The sequence below is a fragment of the Procambarus clarkii genome, chromosome 64 (genome assembly GCF_040958095.1).
Source record: "Procambarus clarkii isolate CNS0578487 chromosome 64, FALCON_Pclarkii_2.0, whole genome shotgun sequence".
Lineage (NCBI taxonomy): Eukaryota > Metazoa > Arthropoda > Malacostraca > Decapoda > Cambaridae > Procambarus > Procambarus clarkii.
Window position 1 is genome coordinate 6,592,220 of NC_091213.1, and position 20,041 is coordinate 6,612,260.

General features: G+C 49.5%; 2 protein-coding genes across 5 annotated transcripts in view; both read right to left on the reverse strand.

Annotated features, from left to right (window-relative positions):
- LOC123768916 (Ankyrin repeat-rich membrane spanning) overlaps positions 1 to 20,041 on the reverse strand; it is an 866,672-nt gene that overhangs the window by 619,838 nt on the left and 226,793 nt on the right. The window lies entirely within an intron of this gene.
- On the reverse strand, positions 2,518 to 4,653 carry LOC123769045 (high mobility group nucleosome-binding domain-containing protein 5-like). Its single transcript, XM_045759999.2, has one exon. It carries the CDS (start codon positions 4,651 to 4,653, stop codon positions 2,518 to 2,520), a length of 2,136 nt encoding a protein of 711 aa, XP_045615955.2.

The window sequence follows — 20,041 nt, forward strand, 5'->3', positions numbered from 1 at the left end:
ATCCTACATTTGGCTATATTCCGGGAAAACAATGTTGTAGCTGATGCGTTTTCTCGACATGTAGCTGCAATCCAGTTCAATTACCCAGCATTACATTAGACAGTACAGTAGTAGAGGCTGAACAAAGACAAGACCCCATATGGTTGCCTGTCATTAAGTTTTTGACTAAACAAGATACTCGTCGGATTCACAAACCCCCCGTACCATTAAAGGAACTGGTGATAAGACAATTTACTGTGTAGAGTAGTGAAGCTAGGAACACTCCCGAGGAAGTGTTGTCAGTTAGTTGTTCCAGCTGTCTTGGTACCAATTGTATTAAAGATTATACATAATGCTGTTGCAAGTGCACATCCAGGAAAGGATTGTACACTCCAGCAAAGTCGATCGAAATATTTTTTTGGCCCAAAATGGCTAAAGAGATTGCTCATTATGTTGATAGATGTTTAAACTGCTTACAGCACAAGGGACACGTCGTGGGACCTAATTCATGTGTACCCAGTGACTAAAGCCCCTTGGGAACACGTATCAATGGATCTGTTATCAATGGACACGTATCAATGGATCAACGTAGAACTACCCCCCATGCCAGTATCTATAATCTTAGATCTAGACCTTTAGTTTCAACCTTGCACTCACCACATGCCCATTGACTAATGAGATTGATAACTCACACCTAATCACATGCAGTTTCATCTTTCCTGACCTCCAGTCAGAGCCAGAGTTGCATAGTGCTCTGCATGAATTGGGTATTGATATTCGCAAAATCAATAATTAAATGCATTCTGCAGTTGTTATTCTGGTAACTCCACCTCATGTGTCTCATTATCACTATATAATGCATTGTATACTGTATACTTCTTTCAACTTTGTTTTGTGTCCTAATTCAGATGCATTGTGAAGCTTACTGTGCCATTTGTATTTTTACAGTGCATGTTATCAAAAGTTCCATTACTGTTCTAGCAACCACATTGAAACCAGTGATTCCTGGCTGCTATCACTAAGATGTTAGCCTTCTCGGCCCAGTCCTTGTAAATAGCTTGTAACTATTGTACATAATTTGTTTTTTATCTTGTTATCTAATTACAAGATTCACTGTGGTTGTTAGGTCATAACTCTTGTTCCATTTATGCAGATAATTGTCTTTATTATTTTCCAAGCACATGCCATTAACACGACAAGATGGTAAGATGTTGATAATTTTGTTTTAGGCAATACTTTGAGTTGTATTGTTCATACCTAATGTATAAGACATGCACATGTTCTTCATGCTCCAGTTGATGCATTGTTACCATGATTTTTTACAGTCAATATTGTTCTAATTTTTGTGCACATGCCAAGCGGTGTTAGTATTATCCACATCTGATCCAATCTTTAATGTTTAATTCTGAAACTTTGCATGTAAGCCATTATTTTTGCCACCAAGGGTCCTTCATTATCATTCTAACTAGCTAGCCAGAGATTGTCGACAAAGGACGTCGACTTGGTAGCATGTCCAAGCGGTGTTAGCCTTTAAATTCTAAGTCGGTTGGTGTATTGCCAATCCTGTGGCCAGTGAGCCTTGATGTCATTCCTCAGAGCAGCGTTGCTTCCTAGTAGGCCTCCCGTACCACACAGACCTAGATCAGAGCAGGTCCTCAGGACCCTGGTGCGCTGGTTATATATTCTCTACCACAACAATAAAGCCCAAGACGTCAGCCTGTGTATCTCTTCAGACCCAAGCAAGATCCAATCAACCAAATAAAATACAAGACGGAATATATAGAGATGCTGTGATTCCATGTATTGTGTGATCTTACTTCTTAGCACTTTTTCAAAGATTTATATGATGTGTGATGTTAGTGTTATTGTTCTATAGTTTCTGCCTCTGCTTTATTTCCTCCTTTATGAAGTGGTGGTATCTCTGCTGTTTTAGTATGTCAGGGATAATGCCAGTATCTAGGCTTCGTCTCCAAAGAATGTGAAAGGCCTGTGACAGTGGTTTTTTACAGTTCTTGATGAATATGGCATTTCAAGATTCAGGGCCTTGTGCTGAGTGCATAGCCATACTGTCTCTGGCTGTCTCTGACGTCTGATATATGATTTGATGTTGGCATTGCATCCATTAAAAATTAATTTAGGTTATCAATCTTTAGTGTGTTTAGTGGCTCACTGAAAACAGAGTCGTACTGATTCCTCAGTATTTCGCTCATTTCTTTGTTGTTATCTGTGAATGTTCCATCTCCCTTAATGGACAAACCTACATGAAATAATTTTTAGAAAATAAAGGACCTTTAAAACCAATATTAATATTTATGCAAATGAGAAAAATGGAATAATATGTTGACTGATGGTACAGTAATTTTAAAATGAATAAATATAGCCATGCTATATACACCCAAGCTTACACTTAACACTGCAATCCATAATTAAGTCTCCTAAGTGGCTAGTATGAAGCATTATTATATACCGGGGTTAATTTGACCCTCAAACTCACACAACAGCCAGAAAGAGGCACTACAGACTACAAATAAAAACCAGTTAACTCACCCTTAGTAGAAAAGTAGGATGGAAATTTTCACCGAACCTCTTGAATGGGTTCTTGAACCACTCGCTGAAACGAGGACGTTGCTGGATCACGGGAGAACTGGGCGCTGAAGCTGCCCTTATCGGCCACCGAGCCCATTCCAACAGCTCCACACGAAAGGGCTCACCATCCACAGAAGCTGGTCGTACGGGCTGGTCGCTGGCGGAGGTCTCCCTGCCGGACGCCGAGTGTCGCACATAGTGTTGGGCACGAAGGTTGTGGTTGTCTCTGGGCTGCTGGCAGCGCTCGGACTTCTGGGGGAACTCTGCTCTTGGACTCCATGCTTCCCGAGCGTTGAGGGGGAATGATGAGTCGGGGATTGTAGTCAACAGCCTGTCATCCACAGCCTCAGCCTCAGGGTTAACCGGAGCAACCTCAATAGTTCTCCAGACTCTCCTGCCATCATCGTGGTCGTCGTCGTCCTGGTCATCGTCGTCGTCCTCGTCGTCATCGTCCTCATGATAGTCGTCCTCATAGTCATCATCGTGTCTGTCGTTGTTGCCAATATGTTCGATATCAATCGAGTCGGCGTATTTGTTGTCATCACCTTTGTGCTTGTCGTCGGGTTTGTTGCTCTCACCTTTGTGCTTGTCGTCGTCGGGTTTGTTGCTGTCACCTTTGTGCTTGTCGTCGGGTTTGTTGCCCTCACCTTTGTGCTTGTCATCGGGTTTGTTGCCGTCACCTTTGTGCTTGTCATCGGGTTTGTTGCCGTCACCTTTGTGCTTGTCGTCGGGTTTGTTGCCGTCACCTTTGTGCTTGTCGTCGGGTTTGTTGCTCTCACCTTTGTGCTTGTCGTCGGGTTTGTTGCCATCACCTTTGTGCTTGTCGTCGGGTTTGTTGCCATCACCTTTGTGCTTGTCGTCGGGTTTGTTGCCATCACCTTTGTGCTTGTCATGTTTGTTGCCATCACCTCTGTGCTTGTCGTCGGGTTTGTTGCCGTCACCTTTGTGCTTGTCGTCATGTTTGTTGCCGTCACCTCTGTGCTTGTCGTCGGGTTTGTTGCCGTCACCTTTGTGCTTGTCGTCGGGTTTGTTGCCGTCACCTTTGTGCTTGTCGTCGGGTTTGTTGCCGTCACCTTTGTGCTTGTCATCGGGTTTGTTGCCATCACCTTTGTGCTTGTCATGTTTGTTGCCATCACCTTTGTGCTTGTTGTCATGTTTGTTGCCATCACCTTTGTGCTTGTCGTCATGTTTGTTGCCATCACCTTTGTGCTTGTCATCGGGTTTGTTGCCATCACCTTTGTGCTTGTCATGTTTGTTGCCATCACCTTTGTGCTTGTCGTCGGGTTTGTTGCTGTCACCTTTGCGCTTGTCGTCATGTTTGTTGCCGTCACCTCTGTGCTTGTCGTCGGGTTTGTTGCCATCACCTTTGTGCTTGTCATCGTGTTTGTTGCCGTCACCTTTGTGCTTGTCGTCGGGTTTGTTGCCATCACCTTTGTGCTTGTCATCGTGTTTGTTGCCATCACCTTTGTGCTTGTCATCGTGTTTGTTGCCGTCACCTTTGTGCTTGTCGCCGGGTTTGTCGTCATCACCTTTGTGCTTGTCGCCGGGTTTGTTGCCGTCACCTTTGTGCTTGTCGTTGGGTTTGTCATCATCTTTGTGCTTGTCGTCAAGTTTGTTGCCATCACCTTTGTGCTTGTGATTGTCGTCGTGACTGTCGCCATCAAGGTCATCTTCGTGGCTGAATGTGGCAAGGTGGAGTATAGTGTGTTGGGGAGCTGTGTGTTGAGCCGAGGTGTGACGAGTCGAAGTGGGACGGGGTGTTGTGGGACGGGGTGTTGTGGGACGGGGTGTTGTGGGACGGGCTCCGATTTGATGAGGTTCGCTTTGACGTGGTGCCGTCTGTTGTGGTGCCGTTTGTTGTGTAGTCTGACGGGGTGCAGTTTGTTGTGGTGTGGTAAGCTGTGGTGAGGTGTGCCCGGGTGCTGGAGCAGGTGGGCTGTGGTTGGCTGGGGTGGAGGGAGGCGGCCCGTCATGGGTCTGCTGGTTTCCGGTAGTATGGTTCAGGTCCTGTAGGAGCGTTTGGGCACTGAGCGGAGAGAGGCGGGCAGCACCATCCAGCTTACTCTGCCTGCCTGGTGACCGAGACATATGGTGAACATCCTCACTATACGCTCCTCACTCATTAACCTCATTCACCATCGCCTTCACACAATGTTTCCCATCTCAAGTTACACCATCACTTTTTTATTTTTTCATTTAATTTTTTTTTATTTTTTCATTCTTAAATTTTCACATTAATTTATATCGCTGTAAATATTCACAAAGTTGAATTAACAAGCAACGAATACAGTAAGAATGACATCATTCTTTTTGAATGACATGAATGACAACATTGTGAGTGTTGGGAAGGTACACACACGTGCAGGGCCACAGTGAGGCAGGGTAGCCAGGTGGTGGGCCACAGTGAGGCAGGGTAGCCAGGTGCAGGGGCCACAGTGAGGCAGGGTAGCCAGGTGCAGGGGCCACAGTGAGGCAGGGTAGCCAGGTGGTGGGCCACAGTGAGGCAGGGTAGCCAGGTGGTGGGCCACAGTGAGGCAGGGTAGCCAGGTGGTGGGCCACAGTAAGGCAGGGTAGCCAGGTGGTGGGCCACAGTGAGGCAGGGTAGCCAGGTGGTGGGCCACAGTGAGGCAGGGTAGCCAGGTGGTGGGCCACAGTGAGGCAGGGTAGCCAGGTGCAGGGGCCACAGTGAGGCAGGGTAGCCAGGTGCAGGGGCCACAGTGAGGCAGGGTAGCCAGGTGGTGGGCCACAGTGAGGCAGGGTAGCCAGGTGCAGGGGCCACAGTGAGGCAGGGTAGCCAGGTGCAGGGGCCACAGTGAGGCAGGGTAGCCAGGTGGTGGGCCACAGTGAGGCAGGGTAGCCAGGTGCAGGGGCCACAGTGAGGCAGGGTAGCCAGGTGGTGGGCCACAGTGAGGCAGGGTAGCCAGGTGGTGGGCCACAGTGAGGCAGGGTAGCCAGGTGGTGGGCCACAGTGAGGCAGGGTAGCCTGGTGCAGGGGCCACAGTGAGGCAGGGTAGCCAGGTGCAGGGGCCACAGTGAGGCAGGGTAGCCAGGTGGTGGGCCACAGTGAGGCAGGGTAGCCAGGTGCAGGGGCCACAGTGAGGCAGGGTAGCCAGGTGCAGGGGCCACAGTGAGGCAGGGTAGCCAGGTGGTGGGCCACAGTGAGGCAGGGTAGCCAGGTGCAGGGGCCACAGTGAGGCAGGGTAGCCAGGTGGTGGGCCACAGTGAGGCAGGGTAGCCAGGTGGTGGGCCACAGTGAGGCAGGGTAGCCAGGTGGTGGGCCACAGTGAGGCAGGGTAGCCTGGTGCAGGGGCCACAGTGAGGCAGGGTAGCCAGGTGCAGGGGCCACAGTGAGGCAGGGTAGCCAGGTGGTGGGCCACAGTGAGGCAGGGTAGCCAGGTGCAGGGGCCACAGTGAGGCAGGGTAGCCAGGTGCAGGGGCCACAGTGAGGCAGGGTAGCCAGGTGGTGGGCCACAGTGAGGCAGGGTAGCCAGGTGCAGGGGCCACAGTGAGGCAGGGTAGCCAGGTGGTGGGCCACAGTGAGGCAGGGTAGCCAGGTGGTGGGCCACAGTGAGGCAGGGTAGCCAGGTTTAGGGGCCACAGTGAGGCAGGGTAGCCCGGTTTAGGGGCCACAGGGAGGCAGAATTACCCAATTGGGTTAGGTTAGGTTACCCAATTAAATCCTTAGGAAAAACACGAGTTAACAGGAAGAGATCTAGCCAAAGAGCTGCATGAAGAAATGTATCGTCTTGGTTGACACTTAAGATATTGGAAGAATCAACGTTGTGTGTGTATGGATAACGTTATACACTGTAGGTTCCGTCAATATTATTGTAATAATTCATATTCGTCTATTAACTCTGCCCTCCCAGACATACACCTCCATTCTCGCATATTCTTAAGACGTCTGGCATTATTCTCGAATCACCTTCAGCCGAGTCTCACACAGTTGCCGCTTTCTTATAGTTGCTTGCCACACACTCCACACATCTGGCACAGGAGCCCCGCTCCTGTGCCAGTTAAGTCCACTACGGGCTCACCATAGCCCGTGCTACTTGCCCCGCTCCTGTGCCAGGTAAGTCCACTACGGGCTCACCATAGCCCGTGCTACTTGCCCCGCTCCTGTGCCAGGTAAGTCCACTACGGGCTCACCATAGCCCGTGCTACTTGCCCCACTCCTGTGCCGGGTAAGTCCACTACGGGCTCACCATAGCCCGTGCTACTTGCCCCGCTCCTGTGCCAGGTAAGTCCACTACGGGCTCGCCATAGCCCGTGCTACTTGCCCCGCTTCTGTGCCAGGTAAGTCCACTACGGGCTCACCATAGCCCGTGCTACTTGCCCCACTCCTGTGGCAGGTAAGTCCACTACGGGCTCATCATAGCCCGTGCTACTTGCCCCGCTCCTGTGCCAGGTAAGTCCACTACGGGATCACCATAGCCCGTGCTACTTGCCCCGCTCCTGTGCCAGGTAAGTCCACTACGGGCTCACCATAGCCCGTGCTACTTGCCCCGCTCCTGTGCCAGGTAAGTCCACTACGGGCTCACCATAGCCCGTGCTACTTGCCCCGCTCCTGTGGCAGGTAAGTCCACTACGGGCTCGCCATAGCCCGTGCTACTTGCCCCGCTTCTGTGCCAGGTAAGTCCACTACGGGCTCGCCATAGCCCGTGCTACTTGCCCCGCTCCTGTGCCAGGTAAGTCCACTACGGGCTCACCATAGCCCGTGCTACTTGCCCCGCTCCTGTGCCAGGTAAGTCCACTACGGGCTCACCATAGCCCGTGCTACTTGCCCCGCTCCTGTGCCAGGTAAGTCCACTACGGGCTCACCATAGCCCGTGCTACTTGCCCCGCTCCTGTGCCAGGTAAGTCCACTACGGGCTCACCATAGCCCGTACTACTTGCCCCGCTCCTGTGCCAGGTAAGTCCACTACGGGCTCACCATAGCCCGTGCTACTTGCCCCGCTTCTGTGCCAGGTAAGTCCACTACGGGCTCACCATAGCCCGTGCTACTTGCCCCGCTCCTGTGCCAGGTAAGTCCACTACGGGCTCACCATAGCCCGTGCTACTTGCCCCGCTCCTGTGCCAGGTAAGTCCACTACGGGCTCACCATAGCCCGTGCTACTTGCCCCGCTCCTGTGCCAGGTAAGTCCACTACGGGCTCACCATAGCCCGTGCTACTTGCCCCGCTCCTGTGCCAGGTAAGTCCACTACGGGATCACCATAGCCCGTGCTACTTGCACCGCTCCTGTGCCAGGTAAGTCCACTACGGGCTCACCATAGCCCGTGCTACTTGCCCCGCTCCTGTGCCAGGTAAGTCCACTACGGGCTCACCATAGCCCGTGCTACTTGCACCGCTCCTGTGCCAGGTAAGTCCACTACGGGCTCACCATAGCCCGTGCTACTTGCCCCGCTCCTGTGCCAGGTAAGTCCACTACGGGCTCACCATAGCCCGTGCTACTTGTATATTTTTGCTGAGCAGCTGAATCTAAAACACCGAACAACGAGATGATCCACAAAATACGAAACACGTCACTCCCTGGAGCCACGCCCTGCAGTGCTTATCCTTAACAAACGAATAGTTACTTTTCCTGAGTGCCAGTGTTGATAATTACTCCTCGCCATAACAACTTGGGTGATCACTTAAGGCAATATAGTGACGGGGTAACTCTTAAAAGACAGCGTAGCAGAGACCCCGCGCGCGACTTCTCTCTCGCGATCACCCGCACTGCAGGAGTTATCTGGAGTAAATGACTCGAGTCCTCCTTACGGTACGCGGGTAAAACCAGCTCGCGGCGGTTGTCCGCGACCTGCACCCCAAACAAAAGGTTGCTTCCGTCTGACATTTGGCTCAGAGTTGTGGTAGCATCACCACCACCACCACTGGCTCAGAGTTGTGGTAGCATCACCACCACCACTGGCTCAGAGTTGTGGTAGCATCACCACCACCACTGGCTCAGAGTTGTGGTAGCATCACCACCACCACCACTGGCTCAGAGTTGTGGTAGCATCACCACCACCACCACCACCACCACTGGCTCAGTTGTGGTAGCATCACCATCACCACCACCACCACCACCACTGGCTCAGTTGTGGTAGCATCATCACCACCACCACTGACTCTACCTTACCCAACATGATGTCCGTGCTCCCTACTCACCTAGTTGTGCTTGCGGGGGTTGAGCTTCGGCTCTTTGGTCCCGCCTCTCAACTGTCAATCTTGTAACTGATGTACAAGTTCCTGAGCCTACTGGGCTCTATCATATCTACATTTGTAACTGTGTATGGAATCAGCCTCCACCACATCACTGCCTAATGCATTCCATTTAAACTACTCTGACACTGAAAAAAGTCTTTCTGATGTCTCTGACTCATTTGGGTACTAAGCTTCCACCTGTGTCCCCTTGTTAGTGTTCCACTAAGGCTAAATAATTTGTCTTTGCAAATCCTGTCGATTCCTTTCAGAATTTTGTAGGTGGTGATCATGTTTGCCCTAGCTCTTGTCTTTCAGAGAGGTGAGACTCCCCACGCCAGTGTTGGAACCTCTCTACACCACGACACAATTACAAGTGTGGACATCTTGATCTATAATTCTCGCTATGGTTATCTTGAGATGATTCTTGAGGTTATCTTGAGATGATTTCGGGGCTTTTTAGTGTCCCCGCGGCCCGGTCCTCGACCAGGCCTCCACCCCCAGGAAGCAGCCCGTGACAGCTGACTAACACCCAGGTACCTATTTTACTGCTAGGTAACAGGATCCAGGTAACATGGATCATGTGGTCGGGAAACTCAATCCAGGCGGATCAATGAATATTCATTGTTCGCATACCTGGAGCATACCTGGAGCATACCTGGAGAGGGTTCTGAGAGTTCTTCTACTCCCCAAGGCCTCAGGCTTTACTTGTGATAACTTGGTCCAACAGGCTGTTGCTTGGAGCGACCCGCAGGCCCACATATCCACTACAGCCTAGTTGGTCCGGCACTTCTTTCAAGAACTTATCTAAGTTCCTCTTGTATACATCCACCTTTGTTCCAGCAATATTTCTAATGCTTGCTGGGAGGGCATAGCTTCTCGGCACAAGGGGGGTAGTAAAGCTCTGAAAAAAATATTATAGACCAGTTGCACTAACATCACAATAAAAGTTTTTGAAAGAGTGATTAGGAATCAAATTTCTAGTTTTATGGAAAATAATGAGCCACACAACCCAGGACAACATGGATTTAGAGCGGGAAGATCCTGTCTGTCACAGTTACTCAACCACTATGACAAAATCACACAAGCCTTAGAAGAAAAGCAAAATGCAGATGTTGTATACACAGACTTTGCAAAGGCATTCGACAAATGTGACCATGGGGTGATAGCTCACAAAATGAGGTCAATGGGAATAACTGGTAAAGTAGGACGCTGGATACTCAATTTCCTGTCGAACAGAACACAAAGAGTAACAGTCAACCATATAAAATCGAGTCCAAGCGCAGTTAAAAGCTCTGTACCTCAAGGTACAGTCCTTGTACCACTGCTGTTCCTTTTTCTCATATCAGATACAAAAAAAAATACAAGTCACAGCTTCGTGTCATCCTTCGCAGATGACACAAAAATCAGCATGAAAACTACCTCTGCTGAAGACATTGAAAAACTACAAGCAGATATTAATAAAGTTTTCGGTTGGGCAGCAAAAAATAAGATGTTTAACAGTGATAAATTACAAGTATTCAGGTACGGTAAAAATGAGAACCTTAAACATAATACAGTGTATAAAACACAATCAAATTTGCTCATAGTTGGAAAACAGCATGTAAAGGATTTAGGAATAATGATGTCTGACGATATAACGTTTAGGGAGCATAACCAAGCAAATATCGCGTCAGCCAGAAAAATGATCGGATGGATTACGAGAACTTTCAAATCCAGGGATCCCATCACAATGGTTGTACTCTTCAAGTCACTTGTGTTGTCCCGTCTTGAGTACTGCTAAGTACTCACTTCCCTCTTCAGAGCAGGAGACTGTGCTGAAATAGAGGGAATACGGAGAACATATACGGCACGCATAGACGCAATAAAGCACCTAAATTATTGGGATCGTCTCAAAGCTCTCCAAATGTACTCACTAGAAAGGAGACGGGAGAGATACCAAATAATATACACATGGAAAATACTGGAGGGCCAGGTCCCTAATCTACACAGTAAAATAACAACGTACTGGAGTGAACGATATGGAAGAAAATGCAGAATAGAACCAGTGAAGAGCAGAGGTGTCATAGCCACAATCAGAGAACACTGTATAAACATCAGAGGTCCGCGGTTGTTCAACGTCCTCCCAGCGACTATAAGAAATATTGCCGGAACAACCGTGGACATCAAGAGAAATCTAGATAATTTTCTCCAAGGAGTGCCGGACCAACCGGGCTGTGGTGGGTATGTGGGCCTGCGGGCCGCTCCAAGCAACAGCCTGGTGTACCAAACTCTGACAAGTCAAGCCTGGCCTCGGCCCGGGCTTGGGGAGTAGAAGAACTCCCAGAACCCCATCAACCAGGGAAGAGCACAAGGGCCGAGCAGAGAGAGGTTACACACACACACATACACACACACACACACACACATACACATACACACACACACACACACACACACACACACACACACACACACACACACACACACACACCACTAAATTACAGTTTGCTGTGCAACGTTTATTTTAATAAAAGGTGAAGTTAAATGTTAGATACAGAGGATTAGGACCTGGCCAGGAGCCACCAGTTAGGACGGAGGGAAGGTGGTGGTGGTGGTGGAGCCAGAGAAGGTGGTGGTGGAGGAGCCAGGGAAGGTGGTGGTGGAGCCAGGGAAGGTGGTGGTGGTGGAGGAGCCAGGGAAGGTGGTGGAGGTGGTGGAGGAGCCAGGGAGGGTGGTGGTGGTGGTGGAGCCAGGGAAGGTGGTGGTGGTAGTGGAGCCAGGGAAGGTGGTGGAGGAGCCAGGGAAGGTGGTGGAGGAGCAAGGACTGCCAGCCAGGCAGGACCGGAGCTGAGAGAAGCATCAGCGCCCCCCGGGTCGATGCTATATGGTCTCCAATAATTATGGTAAGTGCTGGCCCTGGAAAAGGTGGCGTGGGTCGGAGAGGTTCCCAAGTTGATGGCTATCCCACTTTGTCACAGTAACGGTATTAGTAGTAACAGTAACACAGTAACGGTAGTAACAGTAACACACAGTAACATAGTCACGGCATTGATTGCAAAACTGACAAGGATAATTACTTTTTAATATTTTGTATTTATAAACTTAGTTATTTGTGATAGTAACTTGGTAGGAATACCAGCTGGGGTTAGATCTTGAGGTTATCTTGAGATGATTTTGGGGCTTTAGTGTCCCCGCGGCCCGGTCCTCGACCAGGCCTCCACCCCCAGGAAGCAGCCCGTGACAGCTGACTAACACCCAGGTACCTATTTTACTGCTAGGTAACAGGGGCATAGGGTGAAAGAAACTCTGCCCATTGTTTCTCGCCGGCGCCTGGGATCGAACCCGGGACCACAGGATCACAAGTCCAGTGTGCTGTCCGCTCGGCCGACCGGCTCCCGGGGTGTTAAGTCCTACATAAGATACACAGGAGGATGTGGTAGAGGTTTCTGGTGGCGGGATGTCCCGGGCGGGGCAATACTTTCTTTTTCTTCTACCACAGACGTGGCCAGACATTTACAATACTAACCAGCATATACACATTTTCTTCTGTCCTCCAGGGACAGGGTGAGAGATGTGGTAAACATATAGTTCAGTGATTTGTTGATCAACCACAGAAGGTGATTGTAGTGCTTTTAAAATGCTAATCTAACCTACAGACATAAATACATAGATACATAGATACAGAGTTACGTCTGCCCTACATAAAGTGGTCGATGTGTTCTTTACATAGTGTCATTAATGTGCATTTACAAAGGTGACATGTAATTCTGATCAGCTTCCACATATCTTTATATATCTTATTATATATATATATATATATATATATATATATATATATATATATATATATATATATATATATATATATATACACATATACATACACACACACAAATACATCTATGTCTCTTACCCTCTGAAAGGGTAAGATAGCTGATAGAGAAACTAGTGTGTTATTAAGTACTCAATCACTGAAGGTGATTAAGGTGCTCTTACAAGTTCAGGTTATATAGTTACATCACATACATACATCGTATAATTGATACATTACATGGTCAATCTTGGGTACAAGTCCAATATATCATCAAGTGTTCCAGTACTCATATAGTAATTACAGCATACCTTAGCCCAGGAGGGCGAAAGTCAATCAATATGGGACATTATACAATATAATATTCTGTGGGGGTTAGGTCCCACGGCCAGGTCCCTCTCATGGCCCCGTGTGGTGAGTGTCCACACGGCCAGGTCCCTCTCATGGCCCCGTGTGGTGAGTGTCCACACGGCCAGGTCCCTCTCATGGCCCCGTGTGGTGAGTGTCCACACGGCCAGGTCCCTCTCATGGCCCCGTGTGGTGAGTGTCCACACGGCCAGGTCCCTCTCATGGCCCCGTGTGGTGAGTGTCCACACGGCCAGGTCCCTCTCATGGCCCCGTGTGGTGAGTGTCCACACGGCCAGGTCCCTCTCATGGCCCCGTGTGGTGAGTGTCCACACGGCCAGGTCCCTCTCATGACCCCGTGTGTGGTGTCCACACGGCCAGGTCCCTCTCATGGCCCCGTGTGTGGTGTCCACACGGCCAGGTCCCTCTCATGGCCCCGTGTGTGGTGTCCACACGGCCAGGTCCCTCTCATGGCCCCGTGTGGTGAGTGTCCACACGGCCAGGTCCCTCTCATGACCCCGTGTGTGGTGTCCACACGGCCAGGTCCCTCTCATGACCCCGTGTGGTGAGTGTCCACACGGCCAGGTCCCTCTCATGGCCCCGTGCGGTGAGTGTCCACACGGCCAGGTCCCTCTCATGACCCCGTGTGGTGAGTGTCCACACGGCCAGGTCCCTCTCATGACCCCGTGTGGTGAGTGTCCACACGGCCAGGTCCCTCTCATGACCCCGTGTGGTGAGTGTCCACACGGCCAGGTCCCTCTCATGACCCCGTGTGTGGTGTCCACACGGCCAGGTCCCTCTCATGACCCCGTGTGTGGTGTCCACACGGCCAGGTCCCTCTCATGACCCCGTGTGGTGAGTGTCCACACGGCCAGGTCCCTCTCATGACCCCGTGTGGTGAGTGTCCACACGGCCAGGTCCCTCTCATGACCCCGTGTGTGGTGTCCACACGGCCAGGTCCCTCTCATGACCCCGTGCGGTGAGTGTCCACACGGCCAGGTCCCTCTCATGGCCCCGTGTGGTGAGTGTCCACACGGCCAGGTCCCTCTCATGACCCCGTGTGGTGAGTGCCCACACGGCCAGGTCCCTCTCATGACCCCGTGTGGTGAGTGTCCACACGGCCAGGTCCCTCTCATGGCCCCGTGTGGTGAGTGTCCACACGGCCAGGTCCCTCTCATGACCCCGTGTGTGGTGTCCACACGGCCAGGTCCCTCTCATGGCCCCGTGTGGTTAGTGTCCACACGGCCAGGTCCCTCTCATGACCCCGTGTGTGGTGTCCACACGGCCAGGTCCCTCTCATGACCCCGTGTGGTGAGTGTCCACACGGCCAGGTCCCTCTCATGGCCCCGTGTGGTAAGTGTCCACACACCTGACTGCTACTGTGACGTCACTAAACCTGTCAACACTGGCTGAGGTTACGGCCAGTTCATTCAGAAGGGAAGGCAGATACTCTGTACTGTCAGATGTACTGTCACTTGTACAGATGTACAACATGGTCCCGGGTTCGTTCCCGGGCGCCGGCGAGAAACAATGGGCAGAGTTCCTTTCACCCTATGCCCCTGTTACCTAGCAGTAAAATAGGTACCTGGGTGTTAGTCAGCTATCACGGGCTGCTTCCTGGGGGGGTGGAGGCCTGGTCGAGGACCGGGCCGCGGGGACACTAAAGCCCCGAAATCATCTCAAGATAACCTCAAGATGTCAATGGTCCTAACTCTTACGTGATACGCCAAATCATTATTGTAATTTCTTAATATACTCTTACCAACTGTATCATTAACCTAAATTTGCCTTATTATCATAATTATTATTAATAATATTACAAAATTTCTGTAATATACAGGGTGACTATAGAGTCCGTGTGCAGTTTTATATATATTTATTATTTTAGAGCTATATATAATAGAAGTAATACATAGGGTCATGGTTTAGTTGAATATATATTAATTTTCAGTTGTCCCCGCCAGAAGAACTCTAATGGAGTCTTGTGAGGATCTTGGATGTCAAGATCATGGTCTTGCTCTTCCTCTTCACATGCTAGTGAACATTTAGGAGCTCTCTAACTCACGCCATAGTGCCAAGGGGGCATCGTCTTGTTGAAACGTTATCCCTAATTAGTTAAGCTCAGAAATAAAAGAAATGGTGCAGCATTTCTCAACACTGCCATCATTTACAGCATGTAAATGATGGCAGTGTCGAGTGCCATCATTTACAGCATGTAAATGATGGCAGTGTCGAGTGCCATCATTTACAACATGTAAATGATGGCAGTGTTGAGTGCCATCATTTACAACATGTAAATGATGGCAGTGTCGAGTGCCATCATTTACAACATGTAAATGATGGCAGTGTCGAGTGCCATCATTTACAACATGTAAATGTTGGCAGTGTCGAGTGCCATCATTTACAACATGTAAATGATGGCAGTGTCGAGTGCCATCATTTACAACATGTAAATGATGGCAGTGTCGAGTGCCATCATTTACAACATGTAAATGATGGCAGTGTCGAGTGCCACCATTTACAACATGTAAATGATGGCAGTGTCGCGTGCCATCATTTACAACATGTAAATGATGGCAGTGTCGAGTGCCACCATTTACAACATGTAAATGATGGCAGTGTTGAGTGCCACCATTTACAACATGTAAATGATGGCAGTGTCGAGTGCCATCATTTACAACATGTCGGTCATAGAAGAAAGGCCCAATGACTAATTTTTTATTAATTTACAGAAGACATTAACCTTAGTAATAATTTTTTACACTGATGACAAAACCTAGACACATCCGATGTATTATTTTTTCATATAAATTAATTCTATTATGCGTTGCTCCAAAACTAATTATTTCAAAACGCACTCGTGACTATATTAACAAAATGAGCATTCATACAGGGACCCTTAAGTCGACGTTTGGGTCCTCCCACAGCAACTTGTCCTCTTACAAAGAACGTCGCTTTTCGATCGTAGGCGTTACCTAAGGCCGAAAGTCGTCGTCCTAGAAAATGGAAGCGGCTGGCGAAAGTGACGTACTGCCCCCGGTTTTCTGTTTTGGGTTCTCTGGTAGGTTAGGATAAGGGCGCGTTAAATTGACCGTTTTCTAGACTTTGCGAACCCTTAGGAGGACGGACTGTGACTAGTCACCGAAGCTTCAACCTTTTAGCCACTATATAAATTAAACGAATTTATAAACACAATGGAGATTAATTGGGACGGTGGGAATATTTCGGCAGCATATAATTTTCTCACTTAAATTCCGCGAGTTTCTACACGAGCTCAGAACCCTTTGACACCTTGATTTAATAGTCTTGTGGATCAGTACACAGATCACCCATTACGAGAAAGAGGGGTGAGGTAGTAGTGAGCAGAGCGTGGGAGTGCGTAGGGGGGGGGGGGGAGGACAGAGGACCGCTCCGCTCTACAAGTCAACATCAGGGCGCCGACAGCTGTTCAGAATATTTACACACACCATTAGGCGGGTACCAGGCCTTGCCGACCCATTATAATACACGGAGTAAACTGAACACTTGAACAGAACATTATATATGTCTTACTAGAGAGGTCGAGTGACCTTGCATGATCTACCTTTCACTTTCAAGTAGGGAGCCGGTCGGCCGAGCGGACAGCATGCTGGGCTTGTGATCCTGTGGTCCCGGGTTCGATCCCAGGCGCCGGCGAGAAACAATGGGCAGAGTTTCTTTCACCCTATGCCTCTGTTACCTAGCAGTAAAATAGGTACCTGGGTGTTAGTCAGCTGTCACGGGCTGCTTCCTGGGGGTGGAGGCCTGGTCGAGGACCGGGCAGCGGGGACACTAAAAGCCCCGAAATCATCTCAAGATAACCTCAAGATAACCTTAAGACATGTCGTCCCGCCGAAGAGGTTCAGTTTCAGCTGTCGCCTCGCAAGTAACATTTTAAGGAGTAACTGACATTGTAAAAGCACTTCAATCACATTCTACGGTAGAGTTTTCAACAGCCTATTGCACCATTTGTAGTAGAACACTTGTCTTCATCTATGTAGGACAGACTAAAAGCACTTTCAAAAGGCACTTTAAACACTTAAATGTTTGAGTGGCCAACGGAAAACGGAAAAAAATTATAAATCCTTGTTAACATTTAAGATAAATGGCCACATCTCTTATAGAAAAGCATAATGACACAAATCACTGCATATAATGACAAGTCTGAATACGGCAATGTACATTAAAAAATGTACATTGCCGTACAATGTACATTAAAAAATGTATACGGAAGCCCATACAAACACTTTTATGGCACGAGTCCAACACCTTAGTTCTTGGCACAACACTGGAGATCCCTGCAGTATTAAGTCAGCACCTCTCACAGTACTGTGCCCTCCACCTCTCACAGTAGTGTGCCCTCCACCTCTCACAGTAGTGTGCCCTCCACCTCTCACAGTAGTGTGCCCTCCACCTCTCACAGTAGTGTGCCCTCCACCTCTCACAGTACTGTGCCCTCCACCTCTCACAGTACTGTGCCCTCCACCTCTCACAGTAGTGTGCCCTCCACCTCTCACAGTAGTGTGCCCTCCACCTCTCACAGTAGTGTGCCCTCCACCTCTCACAGTAGTGTGCCCTCCACCTCTCACAGTAGTGTGCCCTCCACCTCTCACAGTAGTGTGCCCTCCACCTCTCACAGTAGTGTGCCCTCCACCTCTCACAGTAGTGTGCCCTCCACCTCTCACAGTAGTGTGCCCTCCACCTCTCACAGTAGTGTGCCCTCCACCTCTCACAGTAGTGTGCCCTCCACCTCTCACAGTAGTGTGCCCTCCACCTCTCACAGTAGTGTGCCCTCCACCTCTCACAGTAGTGTGCCCTCCACCTCTCACAGTACTGTGCCCTCCACCTCTCACAGTACTGTGCCCTCCACCTCTCACAGTACTGTGTGTGTACTACACACAGACACTTAAGATGCCCTCAGGCTTTTCTTGAATTGCACAAGCGCCTGATGCAATCGTTCTTTGCATCTTGGTATCTTTTGCAGCATTTCTCATCAAGTGCACTTCAATACACAGCCATTAATTACTTTTGAGACGACTCGATTATACAAAGAAATGAAAATAACTTGGCACATCTACGAGACGCAGGTTCAATCTCGCAGCGCTACTCCAATGATTTTCTTACTAACATCACTTGTGAAACTGGGGATGGTTCTTGTCGAGTGCCCCGGCTACATGAGTGACGGGGAGTGACGGGGCGACCAGTGTTGTGGTGGACACCTCACTCACTGCTCGCCCTCTCAAACATCGACCAACAAATCTAACATATACACAGTATTGTATGTGCGCGCGCTTCTCTCCTAACATGCTTCTGTTGGAACGTTAGTGTGTGTGTACTCGCCTAGTTGTGTTTGCGGGGGTTGAGCTCTGGCTCTTTGGTCCCGCCTCTCAACTGTCAATCAACTGGTGTACAGGTTCCTGAGCCTATTGGGCTCTGTCATATCTACATTTGAAACTGTGTATTGGAGTCAGCCTCCACCACCTCGTGTGTGTGTGTGTGTGTGTGTGTGTGTGTGTGTGTGTGTGTGTGTGTGTGTGTGTGTGTGTTCATCTATTTGAACACGACTATTTGTGCCTACATGATCAAGCATTAGCTCTTGGACCCGGCCTTAGTCGCCGGTTGTCTACTGCAATGACTGCTTGGCTATTTCCCCATTATGTTTACTTTTAGAGTTATGAATGGAGTCTCCCTCTACAACCTGCTCCTTTAGTTCATTATATTTTCCAACTGCTCTTATGCTAAATGAAAACTTTCTAAAATCTGACTCATCTGAGTTAAGCTTTCATCCGTGTTCGGCATCCTTCATGCTTGTTCTGTTGGACTAAACTGTGAACCTCTCTCTTTTTCCTTCCCTATCAATCCCTCTAAATATTTTATACATCTCTGTCATGACCTCCTCTCCTCTCTTCTAGCGTCGTTATGTTGAGTTCCTTCAGTCTCTCTTCGTATACCATCCCTCGCAATTCTGGGACGAGCCTCGGCGCAAACTTCTGAAACTTTTCTAATTTTCTTGAGCGTTACTTTATACGGAGCTCCACGATGAGGCGTAGCACACTCTAAACCCACCCTGCCCCCCACCGTGTATTTCTAGGCCACAACTAAACGTCTAATACACACCCCAATCCTCTCCCGTCTACCTAACTCCTCCCAGCATACAGGATCTTCTTCACCATCTTCTTGAGGTTATCTTGAGATGATTTCGGGGCTTTAGTGTCCCCGCGGCCCGGTCCTCGACCAGGCCTCCACCCCCCAGGAAGCAGCCCGTGACAGCAGACTAACACCCAGGTACCTATTTTACTGCTAGGCAACAGGGGCATAGGGTGAAAGAAACGCTGCCCATTGTTTCTCGCCGGCGCCTGGGATCGAACTCGGGACCACAGGATCACAAGTCCCGCGTGCTGTCCGCTCGGCCGACCGGCTCCCCTGCAACAATCCCACAGACAAACCTATTCTAGCGGAATCAACTCCAAGGGTAACTTAGACTGGACAGAAGAAATTTAACTTCAATGTAATGTATTCAAACATAGATGGGATTACTAATAAAGGTAGTGAACTTGCGGGGAAAAAAGATAACCCAGATGTAATAACTGATTTAAGGTGTCAGGCGTCGTACTGAATATAGTGTTTCCCTGGGGATACAGTGTAATAAGGAAAGATAGAATGAAGGGGGAGGTGGAGGCGTGAGCTTGATGCTAAGAGAGGAGTTTCATGGAGACGGATATCCCAGGCTGCGAAGGGTTCAGAGACCACATAACAGGAACAATGTGAGGATCAAACATGGTAGTAGCGGTAATAAGAAATATTGCCGGAACAACCGTGGACATCTTCAAGAGAAAACTGGACTGTTTTCTAAGAGAAGTTCCGGACCAACCAGGCTCTGGTGGGTATGTGGACCTGCGGGACGCTCCAACCAACAGCCTGGTGGACCAAACTCTCACAAGTCAAGCTTGTGAGAGTTTGGTCCACCAGGCTGTTGGTTGATACCTGGTTGATGGGGTTCAGGGAGTTGTTCTACTCCCCAAGCCCGGCCCGAGGCCAGGCTTGACTTGTGAGAGTTTGGTCCACCAGGCTGTTGGTTGATACCTGGTTGATGGGGTTCTGGGAGTTGTTCTACTCCCCAAGCCCGGCCCGAGGCC

Bases quoted from the DNA above. Each gene is read 5' to 3' on its own strand.
- LOC123769045 (XM_045759999.2), bottom strand. From the start codon at position 4,653: ATGTCTCGGTCACCAGGCAGGCAGAGTAAGCTGGATGGTGCTGCCCGC.